General features: G+C 39.0%; 1 protein-coding gene across 2 annotated transcripts in view; it reads right to left on the bottom strand.

The window, feature by feature from the left end:
- Positions 1 to 844: 844 nt before the first annotated feature.
- Positions 845 to 19,180, bottom strand: part of bahd1 (bromo adjacent homology domain containing 1) — a 56,764-nt gene continuing 38,428 nt past the window's right edge. For both annotated transcript variants that reach the window (XM_038286187.1, XM_038286188.1), the window contains exons 2-7: positions 11,969 to 13,605; positions 4,390 to 4,787; positions 3,236 to 3,395; positions 2,442 to 2,521; positions 2,176 to 2,267; positions 845 to 2,004 (exon numbers count right to left, since the gene is read on the bottom strand). In XM_038286187.1, the coding sequence (XP_038142115.1) occupies positions 1,812 to 2,004; positions 2,176 to 2,267; positions 2,442 to 2,521; positions 3,236 to 3,395; positions 4,390 to 4,787; positions 11,969 to 13,538 (2,493 nt within the window). In that variant the 5' untranslated portion in view covers positions 13,539 to 13,605 and the 3' untranslated portion in view covers positions 845 to 1,811. The remainder of the gene's footprint in view (positions 2,005 to 2,175; positions 2,268 to 2,441; positions 2,522 to 3,235; positions 3,396 to 4,389; positions 4,788 to 11,968; positions 13,606 to 19,180) is intronic.

The raw sequence follows: 19,180 nt of genomic DNA, 5'->3' as shown, positions 1-19,180 counted from the left end.
GTTTCTGCATTTTCTATTATTTATTTATTTATTCATTTCTCTACTTGCTTTGATTCTTTTTTATTTTCCTATTTTCTAATCATGTAAAGGACTTTGCATTGTCTTTGTACTGAATTGTGCTATACAAATATCTTTTCCTTGCCTTGCATATAGCTTTAGGTTAAGATATATTAATTAGGTTATGTATGCTTCCAAAAAAAAAAAAAAATTCAACTATCCCCCTTTTTTTTCACAACTAGACTGCTGTCTATAACCACAATGTTCCAGAGCTTTTCGATCTTGATCTGTCTTTCTATAACTTACGTGGACATACTGTGATAAAAGCAGAAGTATATCCATGTAGTAATACACATTTTTTCAGTAGCCAATATCTAATATAAACTCTTTCAAATATTATAACCTACATATTTGCTACACCCAAGCCGTCCTTTGCACCCAGTGAGGGGGTACTGATAATTGCTACTTCATTTACTGCAGGGGTAGGGGAGATATTTTTTATGTTTAAATAGATTCAATCTGAAGCAAAAGGTCTGATGAATAATCATAGATCTATTCTAATAAAGCTGCGATTGACATAATTACATTTTAAATATAGAGTTTAATAGATTTAAGCAGATACTTCATCGTTTGAATTCCTACTATTGATTTGAATCAAAACTGGATCAAAACAAAATGTTAATGGATTAAAAATTATAAAAAGTCATCTCTTTTTATCTGTAAAAGTGGTAATTAAGAAGGGCTTGTTTTTTTTTTCCTTACAGAAGAGCTGGACCTTTACACTGTCTGTTAATAGAAGAGTTAACTGATGGACACATTAGTAAGAAATTGTTGGTTTCTTAATATATTTCTACACTGGGAAATCAATTACTAGTGGACACTTTTTAAGTAATTAAAGCTTATAGTTTTTTTTTATATATAAATTTGCCATGATGGTTAAAACCACCAACTGATTTTCTGCTGATCATCTCTGTTGTGACTTTTAAAAGACCTTCTCATCCAATTTTTTCTCACTAGGTTCATGTCAACAATCTTCACCCACAGCGATGTTTGTGAAGGTTGGGAGGCGCTAAAACAGAAACGTTCTGATGTATTTAAAATGAAACTGTTATTGTGGATGTAACCCAAGCTGAAACTAACAACTCTGCTATGCCATCTGACTACAGCGAGTGCATTTCTCTTTACAGCAGCGATTCAATCTCGTTTTTACATCGCAAGTTGGCCCTAAGCAGTTCCTAGCTCAATTACTAGCTGTTATTCAAAGCAGAGATTTGAGAAAACTCTCTTAAAACAGTAAAATGCATCCCAGGACTGGATGCAGAGATGGGATATTTAACATATTCAAATTAGAGGGAAACTCGATAAGATAAAATCCTCAGCCACTTCTTACATTAACTACGATAAGCTCCTAGGTTTTCCTTTAGCTATGAGCAGTCCATCGAAGCACTTCACGTGTCTGATATCTGTCAGGCAGAGAGCAGCAAAAACATAAAACATCAGCTGCAGATCTGTCAAATGTCACATTTCTAAGAGCTACAGTAGCGTTTTTTTGTGCTTTTTTTTTTTTTTTTTTTACAGCAGAGTAACCTCAATATTCTTCCAACAGCTGCTACATCCCAACAGGCCATCCACACTGTCATATAACTCTGATGCATGATGTCAGAAGCCTGCTAAACAAAAGCGTGGTGTTTAAACATAAACAGTTCAAAGCTAATTAAATTCTTCCGACCAAGCCACAAGTAGTCGATTAAAACTCATGGAGGATGATGGTGAGGTGATGCGATCCACTCTCCTGCATCTCAAAGTGTCAAACACTACTGCAGGTTCTTCAGGAGGCGTCCGTAGCGGAAGTCGTAGACGTGTCGACAGAACAGTACCAGCTCTGGGTCGACATCATCGGGCACACAGTGGTGAGTGGGCATGGCGTTGCTAAGAACGGGGGGCACCATGAGGGCGGCGGCGCTGTCTCGTACACCCTCCCTCCGGCGCTTCACCAAGGCACAAAATCTGCACACAACCAAAATGGAAACAGAAATTAGTTCCTCTGGTGTGAAAACAGAGAAAAATCAAAGATCCAGCTTGGATTTGATGCAAAGTGCTACTCAGAATGTTACTTTAATCTGTAAGAAAGCAGTCAAAAATAGAGAATCATACTAAACACAGAAAGGCCTTCCTTACCGACAATACTGTGCCAATGTTAGGACATAGCATTTGTCTTCAATACAGGCCACACTGTTGACATCCTGATGACGGGATGCAAATATCTCATTCTGCAGAGAGACGCACAATCAGAACCAAAATCAAAACCAGTCCTTTAAAAAATGTTACATTTAACATGTTTGTCTTACAATTTTTTGTTGTTGTCATCTTTATTAAGCTCTGCAATGCTAAGCTGTGATGCTTTATTCATTGTCATCGGAAGCAGTAAATAAAAAAACTCTTACCTCACAATGCATGGCGGGGTTGCGTCCTCCCTGGGTGTGTTCTGGGCGGTAATACCAAAACAAACTCATCATCAGCTCTTCTGAAGGAAAAAAAAACACATCCACAGAGTTATCCAAGTTATCCAAGAATCGGTTGAGCTTCCTTTATTTGTGTGATCAGTGTTGTATAAAGTACTGAAATCTTGGAGTCAAGTAAAAGTATAAGTACCTCTCCAAAATATGACTTTGGTAAAAGTCCAAGTCACTGACTGAAATGTTACTTGAGTAAAAGTCTTAAAGTATCTGAAATGGCTTGTACTTAAGTATAAGAATTACAGTAAAAATAGATGTACTCAAGTAATGTAGTGAAAAGTATAAGTAAAAAGTTAAGTATAAGTAAAAAGTAGTGCAGTTTGAATTACATTTTTTTACATTTTGGTAAACTTTGAAGGTTAAATTCCCTTAAAATGATATAAACAACAAAGTGTAGGATACATTTAGACGGGCTTTGCGAAACAGGCGTATCCTATTGGTGTTGATGAACAAGCCCAGGCAAGACCCGACTTTGTAGTCAGTAGGTGGGGTCAAAACACTTGCTCTTGCTCTCTCGCTAATTTTTTATTTTATTTTATTATTTTTACTTAGTAAAAGTAAAAGTATGCAATTAAGTCGTAAATGTAGTGAAGTAAAAGTGAAAGTTCTCAAAAAACATGTATACTCTTGGAAAGTAAAGAGTACTCCAAAATATACTTAAGTACAGTAGTGAAGTATTTTTACTTCGTTACTATACAACACTGTGTGCGATCATGATGTACCTGACTCTGGCTCCTCCCACAGGGCAGACACCTTCGCAACGTATGGCAGGGTCTTCTTTCTGGGCCCAGACTTCAGCAGAACCGTGTCTCTGACGCGAATCACGTCCCCATCTCTGCAGATTCCCTCAAAACACTTCCTCAGCACCGGGGTCTCCTCTCCCTGGAGATGAGGTTGGCATAATATGAGCATAAATACCGACACTGAGGGGATTTGTAGAGGAAGCTGCACAGATTGTTGTTGTTCTACAGTATTATTTTGGAGCCTCAGTGACCTCTCTGGCCAAGGAAACAGATTTCATGACTCATCAACTCTTCACATGAGGTTAAACAGATCCTGCTTTATTTAAACCAACCATCATGGCTGATGTGACTAAACACACTTAAACTACCTTTTCACACACATGAAGTGGTGATTATGGTAAAAAAATAAATAAAAAAAATAAATGTTTTTTAGACCTGTCCATGCTATTACAATCAGCTTCAGTTTTTTAAAGGTTGTCTTTCTATCATAACATAATTAAACTTCTGTTATCATTCAAAAATCTAGGATTGGTAAACCTTAAAAATGGAGACTTACATAATGGGAATAAAAAGAAAACAAAATACCAAATTGTTGTGAAATAAAAAGTAACACATCAACTATATCAGAGCGTTTTCAACATTAACTGTGACATATGTTCAGCTGAAGAATAAAAACAAACCAATAAGTTTAGCAGAAATAAAAGGCATGGATGCACAGGTGTGCATTCTGTTCGATTGATACTTGATAATAAATTAGTGATATTTTTACTCCTGACCTTTACAATGAAAACCAGGAAATAAACGTTCTTATTTTTGTGTTTTCTATTTTCTTTGACAGAAATAAATTATATCTTTAGAAAATAAACAAAAACATCCTCCTTGCTTCTCTAAAAATATGTGATCAGAAACAAATTCTCCTTAAGGGGATTTTGTCATGAGATACAAGACAGATAAGATCAGATGTATTCATACCCCTTACAGGTTTAATTAAAAAAATCTTTTAATTTTTCTGTATTTGCTTGACCCATCAGAAAGAATCTTCTCTGTTAGATAAAAATAAGTTCAATCTGCAGGGAGTCTGAATAATATTGGGCTCAAAGCTACTGCATAGCTGCATGACTTTTTCTACTTACAACAACAAAAACCTCCTTCTCAAAGGGCAGGCCCAGAGATCTCCAGCCGTTGGTGGATTTTTGCCGGCTGTTCTTGGGCTGTTTGGGAACAGTTTGCCCTCCGGCAGAGACTGAGTTGAGCCTCTGGTTCTTGACCCGGCTGAGAGGAGAGCCGGCCCGGCCCCCGCGGGCTCCAGATCTGGAGCCACTTGGCGGCTTGGCACTCTGTGGACACTCCTTCGCCACCTGCAGAGGGGGCTGGGGTTGGCTGGGGTCTGACAGCGGAGTCTGAACGTGGGGCACTGATTGGCCGGCTGGAGGCACAGTGGGAATGGGGCAGCCAGTCAGGACTCTGGGGCTGGGACAAATGGGGACGGAGGGCGGACTGTGGTGATCACTGAGGCTCGGTGAGTATTCTTCTGTAAAAGGAGCAGAAAAGGTGAGACATTTGAAAGTGTTTACCGATTATTACAAACAGCAGCAATAAAAAAAACCTGCCGTTCAGATTAACAGAAATATGTAGAGATGACAGGTTATAGCAGGATAATAAACAAAGAGGATCCTAAAGTAAGATTTATAAAAATGGCATCTGTACAAACTCTATCTGGAAACAATTTCCCCCAAAAATGATTATACATGAATTGAAAGATGTCAAAAGTATCACATAAATATAAAATACCAGATTATCCACTTTAAAGTCATGAAACATTTCTTAACATAATGCCATATACACTCACCGGTCACTTTATTAGGTAAACCTGTCCAACTGCTCGTTAACACTTAATTTCTAAGCAGCCAATCACATGGCGGCAACTCAGTGCATTTAGGCATGTAGACATGGTCAAGACAATCTCCTGCAGTTCAAACTGAGCATCAGTATGGGGAAGAAAGGTGATTTGAGTGACTTTGAACGTTGCATGATTGTTGGTGCCAGAAGGGCTGGTCTGAGTATTTCAGAAACTGCTGATCTACTGGGATTTTCACGCACAACCATCTCTAGGGTTTACAGAGAATGGTCCGAAAAAGAAAAAACATCCAGTGAGCGGCAGTTCTGTGGGCGGAAATGCCTTGTTGATGCCAGAGGTCAGAGGAGAGTGGCCAGACTGGTTTGAGCTGATAGAAGGGCAACAGTTACTCAAATAACCACCCGTTACAACCAAGGTGGGCAGAAGAGCATCTCTGAACGGACAGTACGACGAACTTTGAGGCAGATGGGCTACAGCAGCACAAGACCACACCGGGTGCCACTCCTTTCAGCAAAGAACAGGAAACTGAGGCTACAATTTGCACAAGCTCATCGAAATTGGACAATAGAAGATTGGAAAAACGTTGCCTGGTCTGATGAGTCTCGATTTCTGCTGCGACATTCGGATGGTAGGGTCAGAATTTGGCGTCTACAACATGAAAGCATTGATCCATCCTGCCTTGTATCAACGGTTCAGGCTGGTGGTGGTGGTGTCATGGTGTGGGGAATATTTTCTTGGCACTCTTTGGGCCCCTTGGTACCAATTGAGCATCGTTGCAACGCCACAGCCTACCTGAGTATTGTTGCTGACCATGTCCATCCCTTTATGACCACAATGTACCCAACTTCTGATGGCTACTTTCAGCAGGATAATGCGCCATGTCATAAAGCTGGGATCATCTCAGACTGGTTTCTTGAACATGACAATGAGTTCACTGTACTGAAATGGCCCCCACAGTCACCAGATCTCAATCCAATAGAGCATCTTTGGGATGTGGTGGAACGGGAGATTCGCATCATGGATGTGCTGCCGACAAATCTGCGACAACTGTGTGATGCCATCATGTCAATATGGACCAACTCCCTGAGGAATGCTTCCAGCACCTTGTTGAATCTATGCCACGAAGAATTGAGGCAGTTCTGAAGGCAAAAGGGGGTCCAACCCGTTACTAGCATGGGGTACCTAATAAAGTGGCCGGTGAGTGTATGTAGCAGTGTTTAAAAAGTTGGGAAATTTATTCTGATTTTCAATTTTTATTTAGTTTATTTGAATTTATCATACTGTGATGTATACTTTAGTTTTTATTTCTTTATAAAAAAGCTTCCTTCAATTTTGGTTTATATTAATTTCAGTTATAGTTTTAATCTTGTAGTAGAAAGATTTACATACCGATGGAAAGACAAAAATAAATAAATAATAGAAATCGAATCCCTGACGAGGACAGGCTGCTGCAGAATCACAAATGACCCGACTGCCGTACATAGGCAGCACAAAACTGAGAGAAAAGTTAGAGAGGAAGCAAGTGGACCAGAATGTATAGAAATAATATATATCCCAGAAAGTTATAACCAGAGGTGCATTAAGGCAGGAAAATGACACCACTGTGTGGGTGGACCTCCAGCCATTTTCACAGCAGGCTTGTCAGAGTATGAATAGAAAAGGTGTTACTAATGACATTAATAATGGCTCATTTTCTATTTCCTTGTCCCAGGGAGCCAAGCCAGTGTGACAGTAAGCCAACACAGCCAATGTCATGGAAAGCTGTTGCATTAAACTCATGCATCATTAACTTTATTATTACTCACACCTGTTCTTTCAGGGTTTAAATATCTCATGAGAACAGGGCTAAAGATTTCCACTGAGATAAAAGTCAGCCCTGTGGTAGTCAACCACGTGAGCTTTCTCACACTGAGCCTTCTGCAGACTACAGAAAGTGACAAACAGCATGTGTGACAATAGGAAATGAGCCTTTTTTCTTTTTTTAGGCCACTTCAGGTGCTTTAAAAACACACAAGCATTCACGTACGCATCCACTGCTGGTGTTTTCCTGTCTCGACTCTCGTTTGTTTCTCCAATGCAGCACTAACTGCTGACACTTGAGCTCACACAGTGGGCTCATTAGGTTGTGTACGGTCTGCGGCCAGATGCATTCAATCCCAGACAAAAGAGGTCCTGTTTTTTTTTTTTTCCTTACCAACTTCCACGTTGACGGACATTCAATAATGAAAAAAAAAAGTCAGATAAGAAAGCTGTTCTTAGCACACTGGCTGAAGAACCCAAACAGGAAATGCTTTCAACGTAACCCTGCCGCTAACATCCGAGCCCAAATACAATCCCGATTTGATGGGAAAATGTTTTTAACTGACTAGATTAGTTAAATAGCTTCTTGAGTACATGCAACACTCACTGTTACACTTCTTCTTCGTAAAGTTAATCCAGACTGACTTTATCAAGTAATAATAGGAAATAACTAACAAAGGAAAACTGTCCTTTAATCATAAAAACTAAAAAAAATCTATTAATTACAATTGACCATTTTTCAATTTTAATAGAGCAGATTAGTTATTTTAATAGACTTTCTGATGAAAAAAAAAGAGTTTTATTATTAAAATACCAATGCATCACTATATAGAGTTGTAGTTTAACACACATCTCTGCAGCTTCTCTACTGTTACCCACTCTTTACTCCATCCAGACAGTGTCTTGCCCACGACCAAAATCTAATAAATTAGCAAAGATTCCCAAAGGAGTAAATCATGATAATCTAATTAAAATCAAAATAACTCCAATTGGGGAAAAAGTTAAAACAATTAAATGCGGTCTGTTTAACATAAGATCGCTTTCCTCTAAAAGTCTACTAGTTAATGACTTGATTTGTGATAATCACATTGACTTGTTTTGCCTTACAGAAACCTGGCTGCAGCAAGAGGATTATGTGAGCATAAATGAGGCAACTCCTTCAAGCTATTTAAATTTTCACATCCCCAGAAGTTCTGGGCGAGGAGGAGGAGTAGCAACAATCTTCCAGTCTGACTTACTGATTACTCCCAAAACAATTAATTCCTACAACTCTTTTGAACATTTAACCCTTAATTTCCCTGATCCAAATTTCAAGGCAAGAAAACCTCTTCTTTTTGTAACTTTGTATCGTCCACCAGGTCCTTACTCTGAATTTTTAGATGAGTTTTCAGAGTTCCTTTCTGATTTGGTATTAAATACTGACAGGGTCATCATAGTGGGAGATTTTAACATCCATGCTGACATTGAAGGCGATAGCTTAAGAGCAGCCTTTAATGCTATCTTAGACACTATTGGCTTTGTTCAAAATGTGAATAGTCCCACGCATTCTCATCTTCATACTTTGGATCTTGTGCTGACATACGGCATAGAATGTGAAGAAATAACAGTATTTCCTCACAACCCTGTCCTCTCTGACCACTTTCTAATAACCTTCAGGATTACTTTAACAGAGTTCTCCTCCCCCAAAAGAAGGTTCAATTTTAGTAGATCTTTATCAGATAGTGCAGTTATAAATTTTAAAGAATCTGCTTCACTTTCTCTCTGCTCTGTGTCACTGAGCAGTGCTGCAGAGTGCAAAAGCTTAGCTTATTCCCCTTCACAGGTTGATGATTTTGTTGATGGGGTTGCTAGTTCTCTGCGTATTGCCTTAGACAACGCAGCTCCTTTGAAAATGAAAACCGTTAAAAATAGAAAGCTTGCTCCTTGGTTTAATGCAGAGCTGCGTACTTTGAAGCAAAATGCTAGGAAACTGGAGAGAAAATATCGCTCCACAGGCCTGCGAGAGTCCTTCCTAGTCTGGAAAAATGGTTTACTGCTGTATAAGAGGACCCTTTGTAAAGCAAGAGCAGCATACTTCTCCTCATTAATAGAGGAGAATAAGAATAATCCTAGATTTCTTTTTAATACAGTTGCCAAACTCACCCAGAGCCATAGCTCTGTTGAACCGTCCATTCCACCTGCTCTTAGCAGCAATGATTTTATGGGATTCTTTATAAATAAGATTGATCTTATTAAAAATAAGATCATAAGCACTCCTCTATCCGCGATTGTACCTGAGGTAGTCATGGAATCTGAACCGGGTTTAGACTGCTTTGATCCAGTTGAACTCTCTGAATTAGCAAAATTATTGTCTTCATCTAAGCCTTCAACTTGTATGTTAGATCCAGTTCCAACCAGGTTATTTAAGGAGGTATTCCCTTTGATCTCCTCCTCCATTTTAGATGTGATTAATCTATCTCTGTTACAGGGATATGTACCTAAAGCTTTTAAGATTGCTGTAATTAAACCTCTGCTTAAGAAACCGTCTCTTGACCCAGATGACTTGGTCAATTATAGACCTATATCCAATCTTCCTTTCTTATCCAAAATTCTTGAGAAAGTAGTTGCCAAACAAGTTTGCGATCACTTCCACCATAATGAACTTTTTGAAGAGTTTCAGTCTGGCTTTAGAGCTCATCATAGCACTGAAACAGCTCTGGTGAAAGTCACTAATGATATTCTCATGGCCTCAGATAATGGACTTGTATCTGTGCTCGTCCTGTTGGATCTTAGTGCTGCATTTGATACAGTTGACCATAATATTCTTTTAGAAAGACTTGAATATTTTGTTGGAATTAAAGGAACAGCACTAGACTGGTTTAAATCTTATCTATCTGATCGAATTCAGTTTGTTCATGTTAATGATAGATCTTCAACACGCTTAAAGGTTACCTGTGGAGTACCACAGGGATCAGTGCTAGGACCAATTCTCTTTACTTTATACATGCTCCCAATTGGTAGAATTATTAGACAGCATGGGATTAATTTCCACTGTTATGCTGATGATACCCAGCTATATCTGTCTATAAATCCAGATGAAGCTAACCCATTACATAGATTACAGGCATGTCTTGAAGACATAAAAACCTGGATGACTCTTAACTTTCTGCTTCTGAATGCAGACAAAACAGAAGTTATAGTCTTTGGACCAGAGTCTCTGAAAAAGAAACTGATTAGCCAGTCACTTCATTTGGATGGGATTAAACTGATTTCAGATAATAAAGTAAAAAATCTTGGTGTTATTTTTGATCAGGACCTGTCATTTAAATCCCATAGCAAAGAGGTTTCTAGAATTTCCTTCTCACAGCCAGGCAGCTCGTCTGCCTGGCTGTGTGTTTCCTGGACGGGGCCGCCTTTTACAGCTGCTTTTTGTATCTCTGCTTCTGTCTCCTTGAACCCCAGTCGGCCTCGGCAGATGGCCGCTCACACTGAGCCTGGTTCTGCTGGAGGTTTCTTCCTGTTAAAAGGGAGTTTTTCCTCTCCACTGTCGCTACAAGCATGCTTAGTGTGGGGGATTGTATTTGAGTCAATGAGTCAATGCAATCAACTGGTTTTCCTTAGATAGAAAACTTTGTATCAATTTGACTGTATGATCTGGTTGAACTGTAAAGTGCCTTGAGATGACATGTGTTGTGAATTTGGCGCTATATAAATAAACTGAATTGAATTGAATTATATATATAGATCATTACACATGTGTTACAGCACTACATTTTTGTAAACACAGAAATATGTTGAATGGATTGCTGATTGCTTTTTGGAATACTAAAAAATAGAGTTTGATTTTTTTGTTTTTGTTTTACTGTTTCTCTTTGAATGAAAGTCACTAAAATATATGAATTAACACTTTTGGATACAATGGAAAAACGTTAAAAAGAAAGGATTCTGCACCAATAGAAATAGTAGGGTGAAGTCACATAACAGGGAGCCCTGACAATGCCATATCCTAGTAGCTTAGTGATTAAGCTGGGAAATTGCTTCTTTTTTAAGCGTTTGGGCTTTGGTGCCAACTTTAAGGAATACTCTACCCTAATTCAACTTATTTTATTATTATTATTATTATTTTTTTTTTTGCTGTCAAACTGTAAATAGATTTCTCATAGTGTCATCTACATGTCTAGGGCATTATTTTGAACAAGTTGTTGAAATCTCCTTTTTGCAGCTAAAACCACCTGCTTGCCCTGCTCAGGTTAAAATGGAGTTACTACATCCAATTTTTGCTGGTGGATTAGCTGTAGATGTGACTCCATTACGGAGGAACTGAAATCAGCAGCTAGGCACATGCTTTCTGCTGACTCTCTCCTCCCATATATGGTGGTTTGCTTATGAACAGACAATAGTTAAAATTAGTAGCTAAACCCTAATCATGAGGTATCTCATTATAGGGCTTATGTATATGTAAATACATAGTAAATAGTATAGTAGATAGTAAATGCATCAGCATTTTATGAAAGGAAATCTGCATCATTTGCAAAGTCTAGTGTAATGATTTTTGTAGTTTTTGTTAGTAGATCACATTAACTGAGAGATATCAGGGCAAAAATATCGAAGAGAAGAAAAAAAATATGAAAAATGCATTAAAATCGGACAAAAAGAGCTATGTCTCATCTTTCTTTACACCCCACACATTCTGCGTTCCTTAGGTTACACCTTCCTGGGAACATTTTTTAAAACACCATATGTGAGCAGAAGGAAGACAGGAGTGAACTGAGTTTTACTATAAGGAAGGAAAGGAGCTCAGAAGCCCAATGAAGCACAGAGGTTGCCACTTTTCTTTTGAACATCTAATGCTAAGGTTTGGCATGCTGCGTATCTGGAATCCAACTGGCCAGTACCTACCTAATGGGAAATTTTAAACCTGTAGCTAACTCCTTTAAACAATTGATTCAAATCATTGATTGGAATTTGTACCCTCAGGGGGTAAAAAGTTGATTACCTTTTGTTAAAAAACAGCCCCTTACATGGTGCCAATGGGTCAAATGAAGACACCCATTAACATGCTGATATTTGCTCACCTCTTTTGATGCCTTGGTGACATTTGGTGCAGTCTTTGGGGCTGAGGGGGCAGCCTTCTCTGGAGATGGCAGGAATGACACTAGAATAAGAGTAGCTGTTGATTCTGCAGGGCTCCACTGAAGTGCAGCAGTAAACTGGATGTCTGATCCCTGAGGGTTGCAGACCTGTGCTGGGGTGCAGCTTCGGCCTCTTGCTGCTCCTCTGACATAGAGTGAGGGGCGGTATAGGAGAAGGCGAGCCATCTGGGTGGCTGAAATGGACATAGTAGCCCGGGTAACATGTGTACGTGTGTGGGTTTATGGTTATGGCTGCTGGGTGGGCTACAGAATGGGGTGTTTGGAGATGGTGGTGGTGGTGATGATGATGATGATGGTGGTGGTGGTGGAACACTTCGGACTTTGAGCTGTCCTCTGGTTCCTTAAAGGTCTTGTCCTCCAGGAAGAGGGCCAGTCTGTGACAGTACTCAACACATCTCTCTTGGGAGCAGCAAAAGCAGGAAGTCACTTCTGTCTCCATCTGCTCCTCCTTGATTGTTTTTAAGGGGAATCCCAAAGAGGAACCACAATGGAAGGCATGCTTTACGCAGCCCAGGCCCCCTGTAGTACTCTCCCACTCGGTCTGATGAAGACTGCAGCAGCCCTGAGGAGCAGAGCTCAGCTTTGGATGAGCTGGAAATTCTGTGCTCTGGTTTCTGTGCTTAAGAGGCTTTTCTAATTTGGTGTGTTGCCTTCTTTTTTGAGTCTGTGTTGTTCCGTCACGCACTGCGTCAGTATTTAAGCCATTCTGACTAGACTCTGTAGGCTCATTTCTCAACTCCAGCGTGGACTCGGTCTTTTTCTGCCGTTTGGTTTTGTACTGGGCACTGGTGAGTTTGAGAAGCGTAGCTGCGGTGAGGCCTGCCTGACGTCGAGGCGTTGGTGTAAGCAAAGTCAACCAGTCAATGCTCTCTACCTGATCTTTTGCCCGCTTCTTTTTTTTGGCTGTTTCCCCTCCTGCAGAAAGATTTTTGGCTTTAGAAACATCCCTGTCTGCATCTTCGCCTAAAGGCTGCAGTTTCTTGGTGAGATTTGTGATAATCGAACTGTCTCTGTAAAGCAGCAAACTATTGACGGCCTCAGCATTGAGGGAGGCCATTCTTCTCCTGCGAGGCTCCAAAGCAGGGGAAGTTAACATGAGTAAGGTGTTCTCTTGAATTTTTTTTGGTTCCGGAGTTTGCTGATTGGTTGTGGAAGTTGACATGGGACCAGATTTGGTAGTTTTTGAAACAGAGCACTCTTTCTTTTTGACTTTAGCATTCTTTCGCATCTTGGATTTTGCATTCTTTTCTTTGCAGATGACTCCTTTCTCATCCAGACGGGTCAGCAGAACACAGCAGGCTAATGCATCTCCATTACCTGTTGTTCCAGTTTTCTTCCTGTGTTGGGGACCTTTTATCTCACGCTTTTGTTTGTCATTAAGCTTGTTTTTTCTTATATTTCCCTTCTGTTTAACTTCTCCCTTTTTCTTGCACGTATTATTCTGCTGGAGCTTCCGACATTTCACCAACTGGCTCTGTTGAGCTTTCACCATGTTCTCAGCATCAGTGACCAGCAGTGCTGAAATTTTGTCATCCACAGGGTGTTAGGTCGTCATTAATCTGTAAAGAGACAAAGTATATGTTTAACTATGAGTAGAAGGGTATACGCTGATAGTTAAAAAAACTAAGAAAATATACCTGAATTTACTATTAAAAACTATTTTAAAACAATGTATTATGATTTATAAGATGTAACTGAACAACAACAAGTCCACTCATTTTAGTAGGATTTTCTTTAGTATCATATTGCTATTATTACTTATTTTTCACACTTTCCTTTTGAGGATAATGCATTGGCTCGAGGTGTATGTTTAGTCTTGTGCATGTTAAATGAGGAGAGAACAGGAGGTAGAGTATTAGGGTTTCTAATGAAAAAAAAAAAAAAAGTTGTTGGGGGCAGGGCTTATAGTTCCAAGTATGTAATGTTGTCACTCATGATTTTTTTTTAATTTTTGCAAATGACAGCCTAAAAATTTGCATATGATCTATTTAATAAATACATCCCTTATGTCAGGTGTTTCCCCCCAGGACGTAAAACCAGCAATTATCTAGCAACTGCTGGACAAGAGTCGCTTTGACAAATTGGTCCTGCAGAACTACAGGCCCATCTCAAACCTCCCCTTCATCAGTAAGTTTATCCAAAAGGTTATGTTTCGACAGATAAATGCCTTCTTAACAATGACCAGTTGTCTTCAACTCAGGTTTCTGTTATGGAAACCTTACACTTAAGGAAGTTTTGAATGCAAGCAGAGGAAATCCTGCTCTCACATTGAATATGTGTGCTCTTGATTTTTGGCAAGAAAAATCCCCCATATTCCTTGTCAAGCACAGTACTGAAACTGCCCGGATTAAGGCGTTCAATGACATCCATATAAATTCAGACTGCGGAAGAACCACATTGCAGGGATTATTAGATCTCAGTACAGTGTTTGAGACTGTTGATCACTTGATTTTATTAGAGCGTCTGGACAACTGGGTCGGCTTTTCCAGTACAGCACTTGAAATTCTAGTTGAAGGATAAGGACGTTTATGTTTCAACAGGGAAGTTTAAATCAGACACCAGAAAAATCACATGCATGGTTCCTCAAGGCCCCTCCTATTCAATACATACATGCTCCACTTGGGTCAGAATATAGCAAACAACAAGATCAGTTAACGTATGAATGCATACGAAACACAGCTTTATATCACAATGTCACCAGGTGAATATGACCCCAAGAGCATTGGCCAGATTCTTGGAACATGTCAATATGTGGTTGGGCAAAATTTCCCCCACATGAAAACATTTTAAAAGCAAAACTGAGGTAATAATTTTTGGACCACAGGAGGAGAGATCCAGAGATGGCTCATAGCTTCAGCTACTAGAGCTAGAAATGACTGATTATGGCCGAAATCTTGGTGTCATGATGGACTCAGACATGAACCTTCAAAGTGACATAAAGGCAGCTATGAAGTCAGCCTTTTATCACCGGAAGAACATCTCCAGGATTAAAGGACTAATGTCCAAGCAGGATATAGAAAAACTTCATGCATTTATCTTTAGTAGAATTGATTACTGCACCAGTGTCTTCATAGGTTTGCCTAAAAAGTCCATCAGAAAGCTGCATATGATCCAAAACACTGCAGCCCGTGTTCTCACTAGAACTAAGAAATTAGAGCACATCAGCCTGGTTCTGAAGTCCATCCACTGGTTCCCTGTATCTCAGAAAAAGACTATATAACCATATTGTTAGTCTATAAATCACTGATTGGATCAGCGCCTCAAAACATAACAGATATTTTTTTATTGGATCAACCTCCTAGACCACTCAGGTCTTCTAGTTCCAGCCTATTCTGTCCACCCAGAAGTGGACCCAAACATGAAGAAGCAGCATTTAGTTCCTACAGGTATGCTCCACTTATCTGGAACTTACTTTCAGAAGACTGTAAAAGTGCTGAAAGCATTAGTTCTTAACAGTCGAAGTTAAAAACCCATTTGTTTATAACTTTCTTTGAGGTATAATTAGTTTAGATTTGTTGTGCAAATGTTTATTTGCTTTAATTTTCCTTCTATTTTAAGTTTAATAGGCTATATGCCTAACTCCATGACTTCCTGAACTTCAGCCAGCACATTTGTTTCCTGTCGTTCATTACTGGACAGAGTGAATAATCCAGGTGTTTTTAGTCAGTGTTTTCATGGTTACAGAGTTCAGACATACCTGGAATAATTAGTCTGTCCAGTAATGTAAGACAGGAAACAAAGGAGCTGGCTGAAGTTCAGGAAGTTGTGGAATTGGGCATTTATCCTATTCATGCAAAGCACTTTGAATTGTCTTTGCACTGAATTGTAATACAAATACACCTACCTAAGTACCACCTATTTCAATACCTCTAAATAAATGCAGTATAATGCAGAATAATTTTAGACCTTCCTAATTAGTAACTAGAGTCCATGTAAGTGTAATTTACTCCATATACAAAAGCATCTGTTCCCTGTGGGCCTCAGAGGTTTATAGAGAACATTAGTGAACAAACAGCATCATGAAGACTGAGGAACTTTGCAGACGGGTCGGGGGATGTGGTTAAGGTTTGCATATGGGCAATTTTAACATGGTGGAATAGAAAAAAATAGTTTCTAATTTTTCTTTCTCTTAAAAAAAGATCAGAAAAAGTCTTCAAAATAATTCAGTTAAAAACCAAAGGAATTCTGAGAAGTTAAAGCATTTTAAAGCCATTTACTTTCTCAGTGCTATACAGAAATCATACAGCAGGTGAGGGATTTAATCATTTAGTTCAGGCTCTCCAACAGACCACTCTTGGATCGTTGCCTGCCATGTTGGAAAATAAGCAGCAAATCTACAGTAATGGAAACAAAAAACACAGATTTCTGTAGAAATTAGCCAGGAGTCGATCCTCATTCCTACAAAAACACTGGCGGCAGAAACTTGTCACAAGCGCCCTCCTTGGTTTCCATGTCAACAAGCTGCTGTGAAGTACATCAAACCATCTCTGGCACCTTTAGAGAAGAAAAGGCTTTACGAAGCACTTGATGTAATTCACTCATCTCCCTGCTGTCCTGCATCACAAAGAAACCTAACGCAGTGACCTGGAAGCCCTAGGAGTTCTTGACAATTCATCTGCAGCAGCAGGAGGAGATGGATTATCGTTCCTCCAGCTGATGTGGGACACACACATCCTGCTTGACCTCTAAAAACTCAGTCAACATGCGTATCTTTATCATTAGGGGCTCTTAAACTAGAAAGTCACAGACAGAGCTTTACCAGTTATGCTCTTAATTAAAAATATAAACCCTTAGATCTTTTTTTAATGTTTCTGTTATCAGCACTGACTTTTTAGCTTTATCCCTTCAAAGAATAGCTTAACAACTTTACTCTCCCTGTATACAGTTCATTAAATGGGAAAAAAAATCTGGCTTTGGCTAAAAACCTGCCACAGTGAGCCACATAAACACATTAGAGATTTCAGGAATGGACTCAAGGATCACATCACTTCATTTACTGACCAAGTGAGCAACAAATTGCTGTATTTTCGCCATGACAGCTTGCATTCAGGCGGCTCTAAATGAAGGGTTAGAAGACCAAAAATAAGCGTAGGCTTTACTCTGATCGTTTAAGATTAGAGAGAAGACAGTAGACATCTTTTCAGCATCAGTGTTAAAAAAAAAAGAAAAAAGAAAAAGAAGATTTAGTCAAGATGTTCATAAGCCGTGGTCTGTTTTAATAAACGTTAGTCCTGATCACACACGGAGATATGCATGTAAACAACTGCAAACCGACTTTGATTGCCTTTGGTGGATATTTCCAAACAATCCCATCAGTCCGACTTGCAGTCATTATTGCTGAATAACTCGGTGAACCATGAAACACAATCCATAAGGGCGAAATTTAATTTCCACATAATAAGCGCACAGAAGGAGCCTCACATTGAGTTCCTGTCTGTGGATATCAAATCGAGTTGCTCCATTTGAATAGGACAAGCGTGCACAGATGAAGGACAGTAGCTCACTGCAGAGGCTCAGTCTGTCCTCAGGCGACACGGCCTCCAAGATGACCTCAAACGGTAACTATACAGCTTTTGTGGGTATAAATTTATATTAAATCCAAATTCACTTGTGGGGATGTTTTTTTTTTTTTTCTTAATGATAAACAAATAAAAAAACCTACATTTTTTTTTTTTTTTACAGAGCTGCAAAAGCATTAGCTTTCTGAAGCAAACTTTGATACATTACTGTATATAAGCAGTAATTTAGAGACATAATAATGCTGTTTTCCTCTGCATCCTTGTATGATATGTTGTGGAAATAAAGAGATGGATCCGTTTAAGTGTAAAATGTCCAAGTCAACCGTAGAGCAAAGGCAAAGACCTATTGAAGATGCTGGCTACAGCTATTACGGCTAACAGCTTCACCCAGAATGAAACAAGGCATTTACTTGCAAGTACTGAAAGAACACATTAGGTAAGAAAGATTTTCACCAAAAATAAGATAATAACTAGTTTGTTCTTAATGACCAGCATTATATTTGAAAGAAAAAAAAAGGGGATCCTGCAAGGAAAACAACAAATGGGCTTATAGTTGGCAGCATCATGTTGCCTACTGCAAGAAGGAACAGTGAGCTTAACAATATAGATGACATAATAAGCAAGAAATGCTATATGGAAATACTTGAGCAACAACTAAAAAACTAAATGTTTTAACCTTGTCCAAAAAAATAAAAAAAATAAAAAGATAATTCCAATAAATACCAAGCGAATTAGAAAAAATAATAAAAATGAAAACAATCCCTCTCCCTTTCCTGGCATTTAACAAACATCAACAGTAGGTCCAAACTGACCTTAAACAGATAAAATTCAGGTATCTTTTTTCAGACTAGCTTTGTAGAACTTTCAAAAGTCTAAAAACATCACATTAATAATGAAAGCCTTCTCTTAGCTTAAAATTTGTAATTTATAAATATATACAATCAGAAAATTTTCACCCAAATTTTAAGGTTAAGAAGGGAGTTTTCTTCTCCACAGTCGCTACAAGCATGATTGGTGTAAGGGATTGCTGTTGAGTTAATGAGTTGATGCAATCAGCTTGTTTTCCTTAGATAGAAAACTTTTAACCAATTTGACTAATCTGGTTGAATTGTCTCTGTAAAGTGCTGTGAATTGACGCCATATATATATATAAATTGAATTGAAATTTCATTTGAATTGAGTGTAAGGTGCCAGTGCACCTAATGGGAGATGCCTCGCTGTTGCCATTTTTGATCAACGTAGCTAAAAGGAAACAAACCTGTCAGTCTTAAGGTGCATTCAGACCGAGTGCGGTGTCTGCGGCGAAGGCACTAGATTTGATCAATCTCCCTATAGAAACTGTGCGTGGAGGGTGGAGAAGCAGCAGGTGGTGATTCCCACATGGTAATGGTTATCTACTAGCACTGCTCTCGTGCTACTAGATAGAACCAAGATGTTCTCAAACAGCAGCACCACAAGGAGAGAGCGGAGAGATTGCTGAAGTTGAAAAAAGGTTAACTTTTCCATGAAATTGTGAAACGGCAACCAATCAGTGACTAGTTGTAGGCGAAGCCTTTTTTACTTAAAATGGAATGCAGAGATAAGTAATGTTAACAAAGGTAGAAATAAGGAATGC

The sequence above is a fragment of the Cyprinodon tularosa genome, unplaced genomic scaffold, assembly GCF_016077235.1.
Source record: "Cyprinodon tularosa strain WSP-4 unplaced genomic scaffold, ASM1607723v1 ctg222, whole genome shotgun sequence".
Taxonomy (NCBI): domain Eukaryota; kingdom Metazoa; phylum Chordata; class Actinopteri; order Cyprinodontiformes; family Cyprinodontidae; genus Cyprinodon; species Cyprinodon tularosa.
Note: the sequence above shows the minus strand (reverse complement) of the source record. Positions and strands in the feature narration are given on the sequence as shown.